Source organism: Carcharodon carcharias, chromosome 13, assembly GCF_017639515.1.
Source record: "Carcharodon carcharias isolate sCarCar2 chromosome 13, sCarCar2.pri, whole genome shotgun sequence".
In the NCBI taxonomy this organism is placed as follows: Eukaryota; Metazoa; Chordata; class Chondrichthyes; order Lamniformes; family Lamnidae; genus Carcharodon; species Carcharodon carcharias.
Window position 1 is genome coordinate 128,238,429 of NC_054479.1, and position 23,924 is coordinate 128,262,352.

General features: G+C 41.5%; 1 protein-coding gene across 1 annotated transcript in view; it reads left to right on the plus strand.

Moving 5' to 3' along the window:
• Positions 1-23,924, plus strand: part of ube2h (ubiquitin-conjugating enzyme E2H (UBC8 homolog, yeast)) — a 124,778-nt gene that overhangs the window by 94,057 nt on the left and 6,797 nt on the right. The window contains exons 4-5 of the mRNA XM_041202748.1: positions 8,436-8,475; positions 16,148-16,200. Of these exons, the coding sequence (XP_041058682.1) occupies positions 8,436-8,475; positions 16,148-16,200 (93 nt within the window). The remainder of the gene's footprint in view (positions 1-8,435; positions 8,476-16,147; positions 16,201-23,924) is intronic.

Consider the following 23,924-nt stretch of genomic DNA (forward strand, 5'->3'; position numbering starts at 1 on the left):
TTGCTATTTGTAACTGCAGTGTTGGCAGCAGCATTTGGGGTAAAGGTTAAGCTGTGCTATGACTGGGTTTTTGTGTGCAATGGATTGAGCCTTACAAGTCTTACAAGGTGCAGCTGTGCCCTATGTTATTAATTCCTTCCTTACCCTTTAAACAGATTCAAAAAGCTAGAGACAGTACAGTAATACACCTGATAATTAACTTCTATGTCAAAACATCCATCTTAAGGGCGGTACATTTTAGCCCTGTCTAAAATTTGCATGTAGAACTTATCTGGGCCTGTTCATACTATCTTGGTTCCGACCTAGTGAAACTTTTTGTGTATCTCGTTATATCATTTTCTTCATTATTTAGTTCTTGCTGGATTCGTCTTTTATAACAGTTGGGTCATTGAACAGAATGCTGGACAGTTATGGGAGGGTGAGGTGAGGGGCAGGGGCCTTTGCTGTGTAAGCCTTTGTGTTATCTCTTGCAATCTCTAGAGTAAAATAAATTTATTTCCTTATTTATATTGCAGAAAATTTCTGTTTATGCTTCTGTTTTTCTTAATGCCATTTTTAAAAGTCTTTGTTTTAACCGAACAACCCTTTTAGCTCTGTTATATCATTCCTGCCAACTAGCTCATTTACTTAATGATGCCTATGTGCCTGTCCTTAGACTGCAATGTCTTGGACCTGAAATTCTTCATCTATCAATGTTATCAGTGTCACTGTGATAAAAAGAGAGAATTTCTAAGCACACAATTTAAATCCATGCTGTCCACATTAGCTGTTCTTTCTCGTTCTGTATTAGAATGACGGAGGAATATGTGTCTATATTCTTAAACTCCATCTACTCAGAGCAGGCTGACCTCGACATGACCTCCCCTGTTTAGAAAGCAAAAATGTTTAGAGAGGTGGTGCCACACGCTTCTCATGGAGTCTAATTCCTCACCTGGAATGACCACCTTTAACAGGCCTGTTGGAGTGAAGTAACAGCTGGAGATGGTAGCTTTTTCCCAAATGGGAAGTAACCCACAGGTTCGCTTTATTCCATGTCCCCAATATTAATTATCATCTGTGTGTTTGGCAATAGGGTATTTTGAGAATGGAAAAGATGGAGTAGGCTAATTTGGAAAAAAAAATTGCACATTCAAATCGATTATTTAAAAGCAACATTTAAGTGATCTCTCATACTATAGAATGAACATACTAGCTTGGCTCACAGAACCTGGCAGTAAAAAAAAAACTTGGTGTTCCTGATTTCTGTTGATAGCTGGTGGATAGAAAACAACGCAGGCCATAACTGAATTCGGGTGAACAAAAGTAGTCCCGTTCCTCAGCAGTCAACTTTTCTGCCCCATGGACTGTGTATTTTATGGCTGTTGACAAGTTCAACGGGTTCCTTTTGAAAGATTTTCCCATTGACTTTAAACACCAACAGCTTGTATTTATATAATGCCATTAATATAGTAAATGTTCCAAGGTGCTTCACAGAAGTATTATCGACCAGAATTTGACAGAGTTACATGAGGAAATATTATGGAAAGATGAACAAAAACTTGGTCGAAGAGGTAGATTTTAATGAATTTCTTAAAATAGGAAAGGGGGTGGAGAGGGAATTCCAGAACTTAGGACCTTGGCAGCTGAAGGCTTGGCCACCAAGGGTATTGTGCTTTAAAATTAGGGAAGCTCGAGGCCAGAATTTGGAGGACCACAGATATCTGAAGTTAGGGTTGAAGGAGATTAGAGATAGGGAGGCCCAAGACTATGGAAAGATTTTAAAAGAAGCATAAAAATGCTTAAAATTGAGGTGTTCAACTGGGAGCTGATGTAGGCCAGCGAGTACCTGGATGATAGGTGAATGAGACGTGGTGAGAGTTAAGGCAGCAGAGTTTTGGATGACTTCCAAGTTAGTGGAGGGTATAATGTGGACTCATCTTGGGGTAAAATACGAAACCAAAGTTACGAACAGTTGCCAGGGAGAGGAATGAAGTAGGTGGCTATGGAACAAATTTTATGATGGGGACTGCGGGAAAATAGCTCCCCCCCCCCCCCCATTATTGGAGGAAATACTGGATATTGGGCAAGCAGCCTCACAACTTGAGGTCGAGAGCGAGAGAATTGCTATTGAGATAAAGTTGGATGTTATTGGTGTACGTGTGGCAACTGACTGTTTTTGGATGATGTTGCCAAGGGATAGCATGTAGATGACAACTGGGAGAGTTCCTTGGGGGACATCAGAGATAATGGAGTGGGAAGAGAAGCCACTGCAGGGAATTCTTTGGCTGTGACTGGATAGATGAGAATGGAACCAGGTAAGTCCAGTCCCACCTTTCTAGACTAGGATGGAAAGCGTTGAAGAAGGATAATGTAGTCAGTCATATCAAAGTTGGCAAATTGGCTGAGGAGGACAAGGAGGGAACAGTTTATCTTTGTTACCTTTGCATTCCTGAATGATCCTGGAACAGTGAACACTTGGCAGATGAGAGCAGGACCCAGATAGTATTTAATGTGGTCCAATCAGATCTGTCTGACTGGCTACACCAGTTGTCTGCCATGTCTGCATCCACTTGGCTTTTTGTGCTGTTGAAGGTGAGTTTTAAGCTTTTGGGGAAAGGAACACATTCAGTTTCAGGCACCAGGGAGAGCTGGAGTCAAAGGTCGATATACTCAACCCCAACCTGAGGAACATTTGCTACTGGACAAATAAAACCGATCTGCAAAGGATCCCTCTTTTTGAAATAGTTCTGAACTTAACAGTGTGGCTGCCACCTGTCCAGTATCAAAATCCAGTTCTTGAATGAGTTCTCTGAAAATTTCTGAAATATAATTTTTTTCCCCTAATAGTCTCATCTCCCACTCTCACTTAATCAAGATCTGTTGGGATATGTAAGAAAAAATGGGAAGGTGAATCGGGAGAACTTTCTATGCAGATTACTAATGTAAAACTGTACTTGGGGCCACATAACCAATCTTGTTGTAAATATCCTGAGGTTTGAACCTTGGTATACACTGTTCATGCTCTGCTTCCCTCCAGTCACTCCAGTTACCATCGTTAATATTGATGTTTTGCGTGCATATTAAAACATTAATTTTAATGGAAGCCACATTTCTTGTCTGGCCTGAGACACAATTTGGAGCAGTTGATTTTGTGAAACTGCTTCAGCTTCATCAGTACTCAGCCGATAACTCTTCTCTTGGGCCAGATGCTATCTGGTCAGGCCCCACCTAGTCCCACGTGCTGACATCCATTGCATAGAGCAGTCTGATTTGCACAGTCCACTGCCATAACCAGCATGAGTGGACTGACTTGGAGGATCAAAATATTGGTCTGAGGCACAACATTCGAAGATTTTTCTATACCAATCTTCATAACCTTCATTGTGTGCTCTCAGGAGAGAACTGGAGAAATATTTTCAACAGAAAGTGCTTTGTGTCATCCTTCCAGGCAACTTTTCCTTTTTTTAAAAAAAGCCAAACTTGAAGCCTGATCCTATTATTGGCATTGCATCCTCCTGTACCCATTTTGATTTCTGGGTTGGCACCCTTTCTAAACGGGGCTTTTTGGGGAGTCTGTCCTTGAATGTTGAACAGCAGTGCTTATTACTGGTGTTTACACTTAGCCTGAACACACACATCATAGTATCTCCTCCACTAGAGTGATGCAGTGCAAATCTGGTTTACTGCTGTCTACTGGCTCATCTAATGAAGCATTCGTCAGATGCTGATGGATGCAGAGCACAGTGAAAGCACCAGTAGGATAGTTCTCTGATGTCCAAAGGGCTAATCTGCAGAGTTGTGCGCAGGATTCTAATGAACTGCAATGGCCATGTGTTCAGTCTCAGTAAAATATCTTCTTCGAAAAGCATCCAGTGGTAGATCCAATTAGATTTTGGGCTTCCAAAATTGATTTGCCTGGAGAGTACATTTTGAGCTGAGCTGCACTAAAGGTGAAGTAGCATTAACAGCAATTCCAGATGTTGAACTAAGCATATCATTAAAAAAAACTTAGCACACTGAAGTGTTTTGACATGCAGATAGGTGTTTTTCTAATAATTATACAATGTCTAGTGACTGCAACGAATTCTTTAAGTGCATTGTTTTTAAAACAGTTGAATCTTGGTTTCACCCAATGTCTTGGCTTGCAATTTGCTTACTTTGACAAATCTGCTGAATGCAAAATGTAAGGCACAAGAGTGGAGGCATTGATCAGTTATTCACCTAGTTTTCAAAATTAGTGTCCTGAATTAACAGAACCAAGATGGTGGGAAACTGTAGTTAGCATTGGAAAAATTAGCCATTGTTTCCATTCCTGTTTTCTTTTATCCCCGATCCCTTCTGTAAAGTGCCCCTGTGTGGGTAATGATTGAAAACAAGACTTGTCTGCAGTTTGCTCTATGCATGATGAGTTCTTTCATTCCCCTCACCAGTCCTCTGCCCTGCCTTGAAGATATTTCTCTATAGCCATGACTGGGGAAGGAGCCTTATACAAACCTTAATTATACTCTCACCGTAAATATGCACATGCTCCCAATAGGCGGTGTTGGATGTTACTCTGAAATTGTGGCTGATTTTTTTTTCCTCCTCTCCTTTTTAAACGCCCCCCCCCCCCCCCCCCCCCCCACACACACACACACACACACACACACACACACACACACACACACACACACACACACACACCAAACCTATATTCAAGTGCAATTAACTTTGGTATTCCAACTGATGTTTTGGCTGAGATAGCTAACCTTTGCAGACCAGGGATCAAAGGGACTTTTCCTGTTATCTTTGGTTCCACCTACTTGATGCACTTACTAACCAATCTTTTGCGACAGCTGTCTTTAGATGCTCTGTTGTACTCCTTGGATGAATGTAGAGAAATTGAGAAATGACGAGTATCAAGGCACATAGTTTGGAGAATGAGAGTGTGTAATTCATCTGGCCACCAGTCCTGACCAGAAGGATCAAGGAGAGAAGAAATTTTCATATACTATTCAAAACATGCTGAAATATCACTTTGAAGCACTGAGTATTTTACTGGTAATCTGCCAGAGAAGCTGGCTACAGTGGAAGCTGTTGTGTGTTGTCATATACCGTATCTTTGTCTCTCTCATCACTCTCAGCTTTAGTATCCTCATGTTACCTAAGTACAGAATCACTGCAGGCCCACCTGCCTAACAGTAAACTTATTATTCCACATGTATTTTACAGAATAGGGAACAGCTGGCAGTGTTCAAGGCTGTAATTCAGGTTCTGCTAATGCCTAGATACTGCTTAGTCTTCAAGTTTGTGATTTGGCATGTGAGCTGCTTAATTTGAGTCGTGGGCTTGTAGCTCACTGCCAACTTTGTTATCCAATATGTAATAGTTTCTAACATAGCACGTGCACAAAATAGAATGTTATTTGTGTTATAAAAGTATGCTGTTAATGACATTTGGTTAGTGCATTAATAACTAGAAATAAGAATAAATTTTGTCCTTAGTCAACTGTTGATCTCGACACTAGGATTATTTAGGGGTTGGTTACAAATTTGCTATAAGCAAAATAAGCTTCAGTGATGTGTGTGATATGCTGCCAGTGTGATGCTCTTAATCACCTTATCAGTAATAGACCTGTAACCACCCAAATGGCTATTAAAACTTGATTTTGCAGGGGCATAATCTATAATTTCACTACTGGGCAGTCACATTGAACTAAACTCATCAGAAAAATAACTTGTACCTACAATTACACGCAATTGTCATCTTGGTGATAGCAGTGTTAGGTTTCTGGAGTGAAATTAAAAGCCCCTTGAATCAGCAGAAATTATCCATCCTGGTCAGAAGAATAGAAAAACACTATCTCAAGTTTTTTAAAAGATTCGTAAGTGTCAGTATTCAGAGGGATTTTGCATCTATGCACAAATCAGAGGATTAACATACAGCTACAGTAAGCAATTTGGAAGGCAAATAGTATGTTAGCCTTTATCAAAAGGGGGTTGAAGTGAGAGAGTAGGATTGCTACAATTGCATAGGGTTTGGTGAGACCACACCTGAAGTATTGTGTACAGTTTTGGTGGTCTTGCCCAAGGAAGAATCTTTTTTTGTCTGAGAGCAGAATTCTTTAGAGTTCAGAATGGGAGATGATTTTGTACAATGTATGAAGTTACTAGAGAATTTGGAGGGGTATATTCTGAGAGGTTGTTTCCCTGGCAATAGAGTCTGGAACTAGAGATCATAGCCTCAGGATGAATGGTTGACTGTTTAGGATTGAGTGAATCTTTAGAATTGTTTACTGCAGGGGGCTATGGATACTAAGTTGAGTATATTCAAGACTGAGATTTTTGCATTTTTTATGCATTAAGAGAATCGGGGGATATGGAGGTAAGTTGAAAAAGTGGAGTTGAGGTTGATCGTCCATGATATTATTAGTAGATTCAAATCACTAAATGGTTGATTCCTGCTATTTTTTTATGTTCTTAAAGCTATCAAGGGTTGCTATGATGAATGGAGCACATACTCATTCATTTTTATTGGGCAGTCTTAATAGTTTGTCCTGGGAAATAGCAAAAAAGTGCAGACCTGCCTATGAGAGAAGGAATGTAATAATTGTCTTGCCAATGCAGTAATGATGAATATGAAATGGATTGGGAGTATTTCACTGAGCTTTAACTCCTTCACAAACCTGCTACTATGAAGAGTATAAAGTTTTCCTTTCAAAATTTGCTTTGCTCCGCTGTGGTTGTGTGCACTGCCTGATGTTCATTAATACCAGCTCCGTCTAATTTCAGCTTGCTTCTGTTGATGGCACCCTTGCCTCATTTGAAAGTTGTGACTTCAAGCCTGCTCGCATAAACTAGGCTGAGACTCCAGTACAGTTTCGATGAATGCTGCCCTTCGGACAAAAAATGAAAATGAACTCCTGCGTGCTTGTTTAGATGCATATTAAAAATCCCAATACCACATCTGAATGAGAGCAACAGTTATCCCAGGGACCTGGCTAACATGCCTCCCTCAACCAACACCATCAAAACTGAAAACTGACAATTCATCTCATGCTGTTTGTGGGATTTTATTGGGCATGCAATGGCTCTCAAGCTTGCCTACCTAAAACACTGAAGGAATTTGGAATGTTTAGGTCATATGATAAAGCACTATATAAATGCAAGTTTTACACATATGATTGTAGAAATGAGCCATGTAATTGGGAAGCTTTTACATTTGTTTTCCAGTTGTGTTTTGTGAACTGACCTTGGCCCGGGCATCATTTGGGATGTTATAGTTTCTCCAATTTGGGTTTCTGCATCTATCTCTGCTCACTTCTCTCCTGCTGGAAAGGGAGCTTCTCGTAGTGTCAGTTAAGGAAGTGATCAGGCACTGCTGTAATGCTTCCCCTACAGCAAATAACTTGCTGGCACTTGTGCTGGGATCTAGTTCCTTATCTCCGTCAGAGATTGCCCATTCACACACCAGTATAAACCAGTCCCTCCAAGAAAGAAGGGATAAGAAATGGTGATGCTGTTGAAAATTGCATTAACTTTGGTAATCAGGTTGTCCTTATCGTTCAGCTCAGAGGATATTGTTTGAAGCAGAATAAGCCAGGGCTTCCCTAGTAACACAGCAGCCACTATTTAGTATGGCAGTCTGATATTTGCTGTACTGATGTCTTTGTCTTTCCCTCTAATACGACAAGAAACCCTGTTTGAAAGATTGTGAAACTGACTGTAGTCATGTTTGAATATTTAGGTGCTTCTTGGTTGAAGTAAGCATTTCATTGTCTTGCTTACATATTCAATCAGAGGTTGGAGCATACCTAACTTCTGCTTAAAGCACCCTCCAATTTGCAGTTTAAACGTTAACTGGGTTCCAAATATGTTCTAACACAACATAAGTCCATCACTCTGCTAGGTTTAATATTGAGGCAAGTTGAAAGCAATAGTATAAATTATCACTAGGTTCCTAGCTTCATCTGTGCAGTGTACACTGTATATACTTTACCACCTTCTGATTTTAGGGACAGAGGATCTTTGCACAAGCAACAAAGAAATATGACCTATGATGATTTGCCTTTCAGTACGTAAACCTTAAAATGGTGAAAGGTCGTTGGGAGATGGTAGGAGCAATATTACAAAAATAATGGGCAGAATTAATCGCGGTAACTCTGTGCAAAGCACCCACTGTATAATAGTGACTTGAGGCTAGTCTTAAGTCAAATTAGCACCATAGCTACAACAGCAGCACAAAACTTCACTCTGTCCACTGTGTAGAGTGTTTGTTCATTCCTTGGAGTGTTGCAACTGTGTGGTTAACAACTTGAAGGGGAGTGCTGCAAGTCTAAAGCATGTACTAGCTGGAGATTTTTTTTTCTCACCCCCTGTTCTAAAAGTGCAGAAATTGTTTACACTCCCATTTCTTCTAAATGTTACTGCATTTTCCATTTCTGTGAAGATGACTGTTTTTTGTTTGGTTATTTACAGGATTCATGAATAAAATCTTCCATCCAAACATTGATGAAGCGTAAGTAAATTTCTTTTCCTGCAGCACCTAAGGGAATGTTTTGGGATGAGGAAGTAGAGAATGGGGTTGACTTGTCTGATAGTCACTACCAACTTCAAGAAATGACATTATTACAGGTTACGTTGGAGGGGATGTTACATTACCACTGTCTATGTATCTGTTGTACCTAAAAACATAAAATTACCTCTTCTTTCTCATCTTCAATGAAGTAAATTTCATTGCACATGTATTGTAAATGATCACACATAAATGATGGGCCCCCACGTGAAATTACAAGGTGGCAGTGCCTCTGGGGCAAAAGACATGGGAGGTGCTGCTGCTTTTGGAAGAAGTAAAGTTGAGAGAGACATAAGGAAAGTATTTTGAGATCAATTTATGGGAGGGAAGAGTAGAGATTTTATTTCTTAGATTTGGAAGTATTAAAGTAGTTTAAACAAAAAGGTGGGTTATTAGTTGGTGCATTCAGAAACTATTAATTGAGCAGTATCACCAGGATTTCAGTATAGTATAATGGAAGGGGGGGGTGGATTTTTTGTTTTAATTTTTCTGTTATAAGTGTAGAATCTTGTCTTTTATGTTATCTCCAGTTCAGTGGCATGAATCACTCTTGTAAGCAGCCTGAGCACTTTGCTTTTATGGGAATAGACTTACACTGCTTTGCATCTCTTTGTATGATAACATAGTCCAGAGCGTATCAGTCATCCTTTCTTGTGACCTAAGCTGGAGGTTCATGTCTTTCACATGTGTCTTGAGGTTGCTCGATGTTAGACTGGAAAAACTCTTGATTAAAACGAGGCCAGATATGAATTGGAGTTGCCTTATTTCACGGATGTTGAACGTGCTTATCAGCAGTCATGAATGGATTCACTCAGTTTAGACAATACAATTTATCGTCATGTAACGTAAAATGATGTGCATTGCTTCTCAATGTCAATGGATTGTCCAACTTAAACAAGATGACTTCTAGTCATTTGGTAGTACAGAACTTGAGTATTGCTGAAAAAGCTTCTCATTTTACGAATTCTGTCCTGGTGAATGCATGAATATCAATTATAAAGGGAACAACAACTTATACCACATGAAGCAGAAGATGGTGTAGTGGTATTGTCGCTGGACTAGTAATCCAGAGACACAGGGTAATACTCTGGGGACCTGGGTTTGAATCCTGCCATGGCAGAGGTTAGAATTTGAATTCAATAAAATTTTGGAATTAAAAGTCTAATTGTTTTCTGATTATTATAAAAACCTATCTGGTTCACTAATGTCCTTTAGGAAAGGAAAACTGTCGTCTTTACCTGGTCTGGCCTACACGTGACTCCAGACCCACAGCAATGTAGTTGACTCTCAAATTCCCTCTGATATGGCCTAGCAAGCCATTCAGTTGTAACAAACCACTACATAGTCACAAAAATGAAATGAAGCTGGTTGGACGACCCAGCATCGACCTAGGCACCGGAAATGGCAATCTCAGCCCTGTAGACCCTGCGAAGTCCTCCTTACTAACACCTGGGGGCTAGTGCTGAAATTGGGAGAGCTGTCTCACAGACTAGTAAAGCAACAGCCTGTCATAGTCATCCTCATGGAATCATACTTTACAGATAATGTCCCAGACGCCATCACCATCCCTGGGTATGTCCTGTCCCACCGGCAGGACAGGCCCAGCAGAGGTGGTGGCACAGGGGTATACATTCAGAAGGGAGTTGCTCTGGGAGTCCTCGACATCAACTCCGCACTGCATGAAGTCTCATGGCATCAGTTCAGACATGGGCAAGGAAAGCCCTTGCTGATTACCATGTACCACCCTCCCTCAGCTGATGAATCAGTGCTCCTCCATGTTGAACACCACTTGGAGGAAGCACTGAGGGTGGCAAGGGCTCAGAATGTACTCTGGATGGGGGACTTCAATGTCTATCACAGAGTGGCTCAGTAGCACCACTACTGACTGAGCTGGCTAAGTCCTAAATGACATAGCTGCTAGACTGGGTCTGCGACTTGTGGAACCAACAAGAGGGAAAAACATACTTGAGTTTATCCTCACCAACCTGCCTGCTGCAGATGCATCTGTCCATGACAGTAAAGGTAGGAGTGACCACCGCCGTGACCCTATGGAGATGAAGTCCTGCCTTCACATTGAGGATACCCTCCATTGTGTTGCGTGGCACTACGACTGTGCTAAATGGGATAATTTTCAAACAGATCTAGCAACTCGAGACTGGGCATCCATGAAACGTTGTGGGCCATCAGCAGCAGCAGAATTGTACTTGAACGCAATCTGTAACCTCATGGCCCAGCATATCCCCCACTGTAGCATTACCATCAAGTCAGGGGATCAACTGTGGTTCAATGAAGTGGAGGACATGCCAGGAGCAACACCAGGCATACCTAAAAATGAGGTGTCAACCTGGTGAAGCTATAACACAGGACTACTTGTGTGCTAAAACGCATTAGCAGCAAGTGATAGACAGGGCTGAGCGATTCCACAAACAATGGATCAGACCCAAGCTCTGCAGTCCTTCAACATCCAGTCGTGAATGGTGGTGGGCAATTAACTCACTGGAAGAGAAAGCTCCACAAATATCCCCATCCTCAATGATTGAGGAGCCCAGCACATCAATGCAAAAAATAAGGCTGAAGCATTTGCTACAATCTTCAGCCAGAAGTGCCAAGTGGATGATCAATCTTGGCCTCCTCTGGAGGTCCCCAGCAACACAGATGCCAGTCTTCAGCCAATTCGGTTCATTCCACATGATATCAAGAAACAGCTGAAGGCACTGGATACTGCATACGCCATGGGCCCTGACAACATTCTGGCAATAGTACTGAAGGCTTGTACTCCAGAACATGCCGCGCCCCTAGCCAACTGTTACAGTACAGCTACAACACTGGCATCTACACGGCTATGTGGAAAATTGCCCAGGTATGTCCTGTACACAAAAAACATGACAAATCCAACCCAGCCAATTACTGCCCCATCAGTGTACTCGTGATCATCAGTAAAATAATAGAAGGAGTCATCAACAGTGCTATCAAGTGGCATTTGCTTAGAAATAACCTGCTCACTGATGCCCAGTTTGGGTTCCGCCAAGGCCACTCAGCTCCTGACCTCATTACAGCCTTGGTTCAAACATGGACAAAAGAGCTGAATTCCCGAGGTGAGAGTGACTGCCCTTGACATCAGCATTTGACTGAGTTTGGCATCAAGGAACCCTAACAAATGGGAATCGGGGAAAATCCTCTGCTGGTTGGAGTCATACCTAGCACAAAGGAAGATGGTTGTGGTTGTTGTAGGTCGGTTAACTCAGCTCCAAGACATCACTGTAGGAGTTCCTCAGAGTAGTGTCCTTGGCCCAACCATCTTCAGCTGCTTCACCAATGACCTTCCTTCCATCATAAGGTTAGAAGTAGGGATGTTCTCTGCGCAATGTTCAGCACTTTTGCGACAACTCAGATACTGAAACAATCCATGCCCAATATCCAGGCTTGGGCTGACAAGTGGCAAGTAACATTCATGCCACACAAATGCCAGGCAATGACCAGCTCTAACAAGAGAGAATTCAATCATCGCCTCTTGATGTTCAATGGCATTACCATCACTGAATCCCCCACCATCAACACTCTGGGGGTTACCATTGACTAGAAATTGAACTGGGATAGCCATGCAAACACTCTGGCTACAAAACCAGGTTAGAGGTTAGGAATTGTGCAACAAGTAACTCGCCTCCTGACTCCCCAAAGCCTGTCCACTGTCTACAAGGCACAAGTCAGGAGTGTGATGGAATGCTCCCTACTTGCCTGGATGAGTGCAGCTCCCACAACACAAGAAGCTTGGCACCATCCAAGACAAAGCAGCCCGCTTGATTTGACGCCACATTCACTCCCTCCACCACCGACGCACAGTAACAGCAGTGTGTACCATCTGCAAGATGCATTGCAGGAATTCACCAAGGCTCCTTTGACAGCACCTTCCAAACCCACGACCACCACCACCTAGAAGGACAAGGGCAGCAGACACATTGGAACATCACCACCTGGAGGTTTCCCACCAAGTCACTCACTATCCTGACTTGGAAATATATTGCCATTCCTTCATGGTTGCTGGGTCGAAATCCTGGAACTCTCTTCCTAACAGCAGTGTGTGTGCACTTATACCACATGGACTGCAGCAGTTCAAGAAGGCAGCTTGCCACCACCTTCTCAAGGGTAACTGTGAATGGGCAATAAATGCTGGTCCAGCCAGCGAACCCCACATCCTGTGAATGAATTAAAAAGTGCTGATTGGTTAGCAAGTGGACTCTGATAGAGGTAATACCATGGAGACTATATCAACAAAATTCCCCTTATTCTTAATGATGAGTCCAAATTTGCATCCATTGGACCTACCACTAAACGTGACTGGACAGCCCTGCTCAAAAGCAAGTTACCAAAACGCTTGTTGGGCGAGTGCAAGAGTCATGAACTGCCAGGCGGTATATATGACAGTATTCATCCTCAAGGCTCACTGTGTCTCTATGTATAGGCTGCCCAAGGCGCATAAGCGATGTCCTTTTACGTCCTAACTTATCTATGACTGATTCTGCGCAACATGAGTTGGCTAACTGGTTGGGTGAGTTGCTGCAATCAGTTCTGAGCAAGTTTTCTACACATGTGGTGAAGGATTACTTCATCTTTGCAAAGACCATACAGGACTTGCATATTGATAGTGATGCCCTGTGCATGTCCTCATTCGACCTTGCTAGCCTATTCACCAATGTATTTTTCAAGGAGGCTATAGACATCTGCACCACGTTACTATATCATGGCAACCGAGACATGCTGCCATTGTCTGAATCTGCGTTCATTGAACTCAATTGCACAAGTTGCTGAGTTCATGAGTTCAGTTTTAACAACCCCTTGCATTCCCAAATAAATGGTGTAGCCATGGGATTCCCCTCTAGGCCCAGATCTTGCAAACATTCATGTCAGTTTCCACAGAAACATGTCTTTGATGGAATATACCTAACCTCCTACCTCTTGCATATTTTTGCTACCATCTAGAAGGATAAGGCAGCAGATACATGGGAACACCACCACCTGGAAGTTCCCCTCCAAGCCACTCACCATCCTGACTTGGAAATCTATCACAGTTCCTTCACTGTCGCTGGGTCAAAATCCTGGAACTCCCTAACAGCACTGTGGGTGTATCTACACCACGTGGACTGCAGCAGTTTAAGAAGATAGCTCACCACCACCTTCAAAGGCAATTAGGGATGGACAATAAATGCTGGCCTAGCCAGCGATGCCCACATCCCGTAAATGAATAAAACAAAGGATAGATGACACGTTTGCTATATTTGAATCCACAGCTACGTGTAAGAATTTCCTTACACACCTTAACGGGCTCCATCCTGTGCTCAAATTCACCTTTGAAATGGAGCAGTCAAATGAGCTCCCTTTACTCGACCTTTCAGTTGAAAAATCTGCCAGTGGGTTCGCTGCTACCGAGTGCTGCAAGCATACCTTCACTGGTCAATATACGCGTTGGGATTCTTACAGTTCCATGTGCTATAAGATTGGCCTTATCGGCAGCCTTGTAAATAGGACCTGAGCCATTTGCTCACCATGCAAGCTTGATGTTGAAATAGGACGCATTGAAGCCATCCTGCGGGATAATAGCTACTTTGATCATATCATTGCCCGCTGTATGTTGAGGAAACTCATGGGCCTAAGGCTGCTACTTCCGGTCCTGAAAAGTGCCCATTCTACCTCAGATTACCTTGGAAGGGTAAGATGTCTCAAAAATTTGACCAATAGGTAAAGCCAGCCGTTTCATGCTGCTCCTACGTAGTAACAACATGAATGGCATTTTCCTCTAACGATGCTGCCTTCAAGCAAAAAGACATTGCTCAATTGTGTGATAGACAGAATGTAGTATATGAATTTCAGAGTTGATGTGATGCCCGGAATGTAGGCCATACGTCCTAATGACTGGCGGATCATATCAAATGTCACATCCCTTTGGTTATTTGCAGCAGGTAAAGTACTGACTGTATCCAACCAGCCTGTGCTTGCAAAACTCAAAACATAATGTCCAACATTCGATGCGATTCCACGATTGGTCAGCACTCATCAGGATTGTTTAAAAATTACACTGACAACTAACTTAAGATTATCAGTCAGGCTCATAGCATGGCTCGCTGATGCACACTAGAAGCTACGTTTTTCTACACACGGCCCTGTTCTTTGCAGACAGAAGGAGCATGTCTGTGCATTGCACCTTTTTGAATTAAAAGCATGGGGAACATGGTTCATTCCCCATGGTAATGCATTGACCAATCTGAGTTGGCCTGCCTGGTTTGAATTTAAACAAAAGCTTGGCAGTTAACTGGTCCCTGGTGCATTCTCCATGGTAATGCCTCTACCAATCAGAGTCTACTTATGAACCAATCAACAGTCTTCTCATGCAGCATGGATTGTTGTTCCCTTTTATAATTGGTATTCTGCGAATTCTATCCTGATGAGTGAAAGACAAAAAAGCTTCGACAGCATTTCTCTTTTTTCCCAGCAATACTTGAGATGACTTCTAGTTGCCCTCCAACATTTCCAACCTTTTAGCCTTGACAAAAACCTTTGTAACTTTCTCTTTAAAAATCTGACTGCCATTGAATCTAATTTGGACCTGATTTCTACCTTGTGTCTCTTTTTTACATATTTCTCTTTGCAACTACAAAAAAATGCCTACACCTTTTCTAAATGCCTGGGACCAGAGACTTCCCAATACAGTGGGTGTGAGGTGTTTATTGATTATCAAGCAAACCTAATAATTGCATATTGTTGCAATCTTGAGGGAAACTGAACATATGAACCATCTTTCATCTAGATTCTTTTTTCTGAACTTTTGTGGATACACTTGCTTTAAACTGCAACATTCAAATACAACTCTTTCCAAATTATTTGTTAAATTGTCCAAAACAAATCTAGAAAAGTGAGAAGTCTTCATTTCTATTTTGAACTATGAAAATAGAAATAGTACAATTAGTAATTCTAACCCTCCAAACTTGCATTCTTTTGGTGGTTGTGGGGTGTATTTTGAACTTTATGGATGAAGGAATAGTGATTGTAGATATGTGACTCACATCAGGGCACTTTGAAACGATGAATAAAAAATATCTCTCAACATTGAAGCACAATGGCTTCTATTGAATTTGTTTATTGTGTGCCCATTGTGATAGTGATGTATCCGTATAGGAATTTCTCTCATTACTCTGCCTACTTCCACATCTTAAAAGGAGCTTGGGTCAAGTGGTGAGATTCAAGTGTAAACTGTAGTAACTGAGATCAATCTATCTTTTTCATTTTATCTGGTGCAAATATTTTTCTACTTCCATTTAACCCTCCTGAAAACCATACTCTTTTGTCATCATTGTCGCTCTTTTCTTCCTTCCCTTGTCATAGTCCATTCACCTAAAACCCTAGCATAGCAATTTATTATATGAACATGCTATAGGACTCAGGTTCCTTGAAGATGGTAATTACCCCACATAGCACTGACAATGTGCTTGCACAGAACGCTGGCCACTCCAATTACTGCTGGACTTTGTTTGGATTTGGTCTTTAAATAAGGTTGTGGGTTAAGAGAATTCTGTTAGCATCTAACCTGTTTCAGGTATCCCTCTTTGTTTGCTTTTACTTCTAGATCGGGAACCGTATGTCTAGATGTAATTAACCAGACATGGACAGCTCTTTATGGTAAGTAGTTTTAAAAAAAAATGGGAAATTTAAAATCCATTTTCCTTCCCTTTTTAGCCAGATGTCAGCTGTAATCCTGAATTAAGTGGAGCTAGCGTTCCTGTCTTGAATGTTCAGGTGGGAACGAGATGGATGTCTTGAGTATATTTCTGCGATGTGTAGCTGATCTTGCTCGTGTTCCCAAGCCTAGTAAGCTAGTTGCATACAGGATCTAAAGCTGGCTTAGCAAAATGAAAGACTGAAGTTTGTACTTAATGGCATACAATCCAGAACCATAAGAGCCTGATTAGAGGACAAAGTTGATTGCACAGAAATTTTGTGTCTTTAAGTTACTATCCCTATCGACAGAAACATAGATATGGCCTACAGCCTTGGGCTGTTGATCCTATAGGAAGGAGCATGGACAATTGAGGGCTTTTAGTTAGTAAGGAAAATTAAAGAATAATTGGCCAATCCTGTTGACGCACACTGTTGTGAAATGGATTGGCACAAAAAGTAAACCCCCACCCTACCAGATCTGCAGCACTAATACATTTATCTCACTGCACTGGGGGGAAGGTTCACAGCTTTTTTTCCTTCTAGATTGATGAAATCCAATTAATGTTACTGGATTTATATATGGGTGAGCGTGCATCATCCCTTGTACTGACAATTTAGTAACATGATTGAAGAAATGAGCAGATAGATTAATGGAAATGAAGTTGCAAAGCAGAGTCAAAATGATGAATTAATTTCACTGTTCAAATAGCTGTTTATCCTGAGGTGGGTTTAGGAGATTTTTGACGTGCTTGAATGCTGAATTCATATTAATTGTAGATGATGCCAGAGCTTTCAATAAACTATTTAATCTTCAGACCTGTGTTCATATGAATTTCTGCATCCTGCTGATTATCTGCCCAAGTGGCTATTCAGAGAAAAATTAAATTGCAGTAGGAAGTGGCATCATTGAATGCAGATAACTGTACAGTAATACAGGGTAGTAATGAAATGTTAATAGGTGAGAATTCATTGCAAAACAGAGCTCTTTTTGGATTTGATCATTTATTATTTCACTGAAGATATCTACCATTGTGAACCTGTTTGAAGTTGATGAGCTACACTGATGCATTTCATGGACATTTGATTAAAAATAGTAAAAGGCTGTTGTAATTAGGAAAGTTAATTGAAAAGGCTATATTTTAAAGATGTTACAGTTTAGGTACTATGAGGAGGGAAGATAATTCTGGGGGCTGGACTTAGCTGACAAAAATGATCTTTGGAGAAGTGAGAACAGGGCATGATCTAGATTTTTAAAATGCCGAGAAGAGATATATGAATATAAGGTGATTCAGCATAACTTGCAATCACAGCTCTAGAGCACACAGTACAAAAGTGGCAAGCTGTTGCAACAAAGGGATATTGAGACTCTTGAAATTGTGGTAGGTAGTTAGAATAGGCAACCGTCAGAAATAGTTTATTTTGAAGAGAAAGGAATCAGTTCAGTTCCTGCACCTGATTTTGAAAGCAGTTGAAGCTCTAGGATTATTACAGACAGATGAAATATTCTGGGGAAGTTTGGTTCAGGTTTAGCATTGAGATGCCACCTGTGGATGAAACCCGCTATGGTTGGGGGGGGGGGGGGGGGGGGGGGGGGCGCAAAAAACACCTTGTGCACCTCCTAGTGTCTTGTTAAATGGTACACATGGTCTGCCCAAGTAAAGGGGTACTCTGACAGTTAACATCAGTTACTAACTAGAGCAGTTCCATCTTTAATCTGCATCACCTGTAAAATGTTTCTCTCTCTGCTTGCTGGATCTAAGAAGCCTGAGTACCTTGCTTTCTGGGAAGGCAAGAAATAATTTTCTGGATTAAACAGGCCTAAATGCATTTTAATCAAGCTTCTGCTTTAAAAGCTGTTCAGTTCCAAAAGAGAGACTTCTTTGTGTGCTAAGCAGCAAATTAAAAGAAGTGAAGGGTTAGAGCTCTGCCAGAACTGGACTGCTTTCTATTTGCTGCAAGACTAGTGCTTAATTTGCATGAAGCTTTTTATCATCCCTCTAAAATCTTTGAATTACAAGTCAAGGTAGTTAATGTACAACAATGCAACAAAATATTTATCGTACTTAGACAAGTTTTACCAACAGCTAATTTGCTTTTACCTGAACAGTAAATTTGTCGGTTAGAGCTGTACTCCTCTATCCAGAATTTGCCATCTGGCTGGCTATTGACTGACACTGAGACCTTTCTTTAAATTGACGCCATTTGACAGATTGAAACGGCTATAGGATGCTTTCTTTTTAACATTATGTGTTGAAAGGAGGTTTAAACACAACCAGCAGCTAGTGTCACTCAAGCAAAAACTAAGCAGCAGCCCTAGTATTATCTGTTTTAGTACTTGCAATTTCACTGGTGTTGTTGAGCAATAATTAATGTACAGCATATGGGTTTACTCACCAGTTTTTTGGATCAGTGAAATGCCTGATTCACTTGATCAATTAATGCAGCAGAGGTGACAGCCATTTGGCCCATCATGACTGTGCCAGTTCTTTGGTTGAACTATCCAAATTAGTCCTGCTTCTCCTCTCTTTCCCCATAGCCCTGTAATTTTTTTCCCTTTGTATATTTCTTCAATTCTCTTTTGAATGTTACAATTGAATCTGCTTCCACCCTTTCAGACTGCGCATTCCAGATCATAAATTTTTTTTTGTTGTTTTACCGTTCTGTTACCTTTTTATATATAATTATTTTTGCCTTTCAAGATGAGATATGCTAATATTTTACATTTTAGCTAATCAGTGTTATGATCAATCACTCCCCAGTCTTGAAGGTTGTAGGTTCAAATCCCACTATAGAGACTTGTGTGCAAAATCCAGGCTGACACTCCCGTGCAACGCTGACCTTAACCTGAGGCCCCGTCTGCCTTCAGGTAAGCGTAAAAGATCCCATGAATTTATTTTGAAGAGGATTAGGGGAGTTGTGTGTCCTGGCCAATATGTATTCTTCAATCAATGTCACTCAAACTGATCACTTATCACATTGCTGCTTATGGAACTTTGCAATGGATAAATCAACTGCTGTCTTTTCTACATTTTAAAAATGCTTCATTAGTTGTCAAACACTTTGGGACATCCTGAGGTTGTGTATGCAAGGTTATAGAAATGCAAGTATTCTCTCTGTCCCTTTACTTTCTCCTCTTTTCTACTGCCCACTGCCCCCCCCCCCCCCCCCCCCAATTTGATGGGAAAAACTGTAGCTGAATGATGGGCTACCTTCAAAAAAGAAGTGGTTCAGGCACAGTCAAGATATATTCCCTCAAAAGGAAAAGGTAGGGCAAACAAACCCAGAGCTCCCTGGATGAAAAAGGAGATGGAAATTAAGATTGATAAAGTCTGCTTGTGACAAGAGTCGGGTAGAAAAATTGAGAACCTGAGAACCAAATGAATACAGAAGGTTCAGAGGAGAGGTGAAGGAGCAAATAAGAGAAGCAAAGAGGGATTATGAGAAAAGACTGGCAGCCAACATAAAGGGAAATCCCAAAGTCTTCCATTGGCACATAAATAGTAAAAGGATGGTGAAAGGAGTAGGGCGATTAGGGACCAAAAAGGGATTTACACATGGTGGCAGGGGTCATGGCTGAGGTGTTAAATGAATACTTTGCATCTGTCTTTACCAAGGAAGCAGATGCTACCCAGACCACATTAGCAGAGGAGGAACTCTGTCATTAGAAGGGTTCAAAATTGATAAGGAGGTGGTATTGGATATACTGTCAGTACTTAAAGTTGACAAGGCACAGGGACCAGATGAGATGCATCCAAGGAAGAGAGAGTAGAAATTTCTGGGACACTGGCCATAATCTTTGTCTTCCCTAGACTTGGGAGGTGCCAGAAGATTCAAGAATTGCAAACATTACTTCTGTGTTCAAAAAAGGTTCTAGGGATAAGCCCCAGCAGTTAGACGAGTCAGTTTAACTTCGATGGTGGGGAAGCTTCTAGAAACAATTATTTGGGATATAATTAGTAGTCACATGGAAAAATGTGGGTTGATCAGAAAGAGCCAGCATGGATCTCTTAAGGGAAAATAGTGTTTAACTAACTTGCTGGAGTTTATTGAAGGAGTAACAGAAAGGGCTGATGAGGCTAATGCTGTTGATGTGATGTACATGGATTTCCAAAAGGCATGTGATACAGTGCCGCACAACTGACTTGAGAAAAGTTATAGTTCATGGAATAAAAAGAGACAGTAGCAATGTGGATAAAAAATTGGCTGAGTAATAGGAAACAGTAAGGAATGAATGGTTCATCGAAATTTTTCAAGCTGGAGGAATGTTTATAGTGGAATACCCCAGGGATCAGTATTGGGACCCTTTTCCTGATGTATGTAAATGATCTAGATCTTGATGTGCAAGGGACAATTTCAAAGTTTGTGGATGATACAAAACTTAGAAGCATTGTAAACTGAGGAGGACAGTGTAGAACTTTGAAAGGACATAGACAAGTTGGTGGAGTGACCAGATAAGGTGACAGATGAAGTTCAATGCAGAGACATGTGAGGTAATTCATTTTGGTAGGAAGAACATGGAGAGACAGTATAAAATAAGAGGTACAGCTCTTAGGGGTGTGCAGGAGCGGAGAGACCTGGGTATATATGTGCATAAGTCATCTAAAGGTGGCAGTACAGGTGGAGAGAGCAGTTAATAAAGCATACAGTGTCCTAAGCTTTATTAATAAAGGCATAGAGTACAAGAGCAAAGGTTATGCTGAACTTTTATAGGATGCTAATTAGACCTCAGCTGGAGTATTGTGTACAGTTCTGGGCACCACACTTTAGGAAGGATGTGAACTCATTGTAGAGAGTACAGAAGAGATTTACAAAAATGGTTCCAGGAATGAGAAACTTCAGTTATGAAGATACATTGGAGAAGTTGTGACTGTTCTCCTTGGAGAGGAGAAGGTAAGAGGAGATTTGATAGAGGTGCTCAAAATCATGAGGGGGCTGGACAGAGTAGATAGGAAGAAACTGTTCCCACTCATATAAAAGGACCAAGAAAAAGAAGGCAGATTTAAACTGATTTGCAAAAGAAGCAGATGTGATGCGAGAAAATGCTTATTCATGGCCACCTTTCCTGTTTTACTTTTGCACCAGACAGGAATAAATAATTGTTGCAGTTCACCCATGTGCTCTTTGAATGTTTGCCATTGCCTACCCACCACCATCCCTTTAAGTAACGTTTCCCAGTCCATCATAGCCAACTCACTTCATACCATCGTAGTTTCCATTATTAAGATTCAGGATCCTAGTCTCAGAATCAACTAAGTCACTCTCCATCTTGTTGAAGAATTCTATCATATTATGGTTGCTCATCCCCAAGAGGCGCTGCACAACTAGATTGCCAATTATTCCTTTCTCATTACACAATATCCAGTCTAGAATGAGACAGGGAAGGAGGTAAAAGAGGAAGGGGTATCGCAATATTGATCGAGGAATCAATTGCAGCAGTAAGGAGGGATGACATCTTAGAAGGCTCCTCAAACGAAGCCATTTGGGTAGAACTTAAAAACAAAAAAGGAGCAATCACATTGCTGGGAGTGTACTATAGGCCCCCAAACAGTCAGAGAAAAATAGAAGAGCAGATATGTAGACAAATTTCAGACAAGTGCAAAAATAATAGGGTAGCAACAGTGGGGGATTTCAACTTCCCCAACATTAACTGGCTTAGTCATAGTGTGATAGGTTTAGAGGGAGCAAAATTCTTAAAATGCATCCAGGAGAGCTTTTTAAGCCAGTATGTAGAAGGTCCTACAAGAAAGGGGGTGGTCCTGGACTTAATTTTAGGGAATGAAGCCGGGAAAGTCATAGAGGTATCAGTGGAGGAGCATTTCGCAGATCGCAATCATAACTCTGTTCGATTCATGTTTGTTATGGAAAAGGACAAGGATGGGCCAGAAATCAGTTCTAAATTGGGGGAAGGACAATTTTAATAAGATCAGATATGATTTGGCCAGAGTGGACTGGGAGCAGCTACATTTAGGTAAATCTGCGTCAGAGCAGTGGGACTCATTCAAGAAGGAAATAGGGAGAGTACAGGGCCAACATATTCCAGTAAAGCCAAAAGGTGGGACCAACAAATGCAGGGAACCCTGGATGTCAAGGGATATACAGGATTGGCTAAAGAGAAAAAGGGAGGTGTATGGCAGATGCCGAGGGCTCAAAACAGTAGAAGCCCGAGAGGAGTATAGAATATGTAGGGAGGAACTTAAAAAGAAAATTAGGAGAGCAAAAAGGGGGCATGAAAAGACATTGGCAAATAAAATAAAGGAAAATCCAAAGTTATTTTATGAGTACATTAAGAGTAAGAGGATAACTAGGGAAAGAGTAGGGCCTAGTAAGGAACATAGTGCTAATTTGTGTGTGGAGCTGGAAGACGTAGGTAGGGATATAAATGAATACTTTGTGTCAGTGTTCACAAGTGAGAGGGATGACGTGGCATGGAAATCAGGCAGATGGACAGTGATATAATTGAAGAAATCAGCATAGAAAGGGAGGAGGTTCTAAGTGGTCTGGCAGGCTTAAAAGTAGATAAATCTCCAGGCCCAGATGAAATGTATCCCAGGCTGTTGAGTGAGGCCGCTGGCAATAATTTTCAATACCTCTCTGGCCACAGGAGAGGTGCCACAGGACTGGAGGACAGCTAATGTGGTACCGTTATTCAAAAAGGAAGGAAGGGATAAACCAGGGAACTACAGGCCAGTCAGTCTAACCTCAGTGGTGGGGAAACTATTGGAAGCAATTCTGAGGGACAGAATTAATCTACACTTGGAGAGGCAAGGATTAATCAAGGACAGTCAGCATGGTTTTGTTAAGGGGAGGTCATGTCTGACCAATTTGATTGAATTTTTCAAAGAGGTAATCAGCTGTGTAGATGAGGGCAACGCATTTGACGTAATGTACTTGGACTTCAGCAAGGCTTTTGATATGGTCCCGCATGGGAAACTGATAACGAAGGTAAGAGCCCATGGGATCCAAGGCAATTTGGCAAATTGGATCCAGAATTGGCTGAGTGGCAGGAAGCAGAGGGTGATGGTCGAGGAGTGTTTTTGTGACTGGATGTGTTCAGTGGGGTTCCACGGGGATCGGTGTTGGATCCCTTGCTCTTTGTGGTATATATATAAACAATTTAGACTTGAATGTAGGAGGGTTGATCAGTAAGTTTGCAGATGACACTAAAATTGATAGGGTGGTAAATAGTGAGGGGATAGCCTTAGATTACAGGAGGATATAGACGGGCTGGTCAGATGGGCTGATCAGTAGCAAATGGAATTTAATCCGGATAAGTGTGAGGTGATGCACTTGGGCAGGACAAATAAGGCACTGGAATGCATGATGAATGGTAGAACCCTGGGAAGTACTGAGGATCAGAGGGACCTTGGTGTGCATGTCCACCAGTCAATTGAGGTAGCGGGACATGCACACCAAGGTCTCTCAAATTGATAAAATGGTTAAGAAGGCATATGGGATACTTGCCTTTATTAGCCGAGGAATAGAATACAAGAGCAGGGAGGTTATGCTGGAACTGTAAAACACTGGTTAGGCCACAGCTATAGTATTGCGTGTAGTTCTGGAATTAACATTATAGAAAGGATGTGATTGCACTAGAGAGAGTACAGAGGAGATTTACCAGGATGTTTCCTGGGCTGGAGAGTTTTAGTTATGGGAAGAGATTGGATAGACTGGGGTTATTTTCCCTG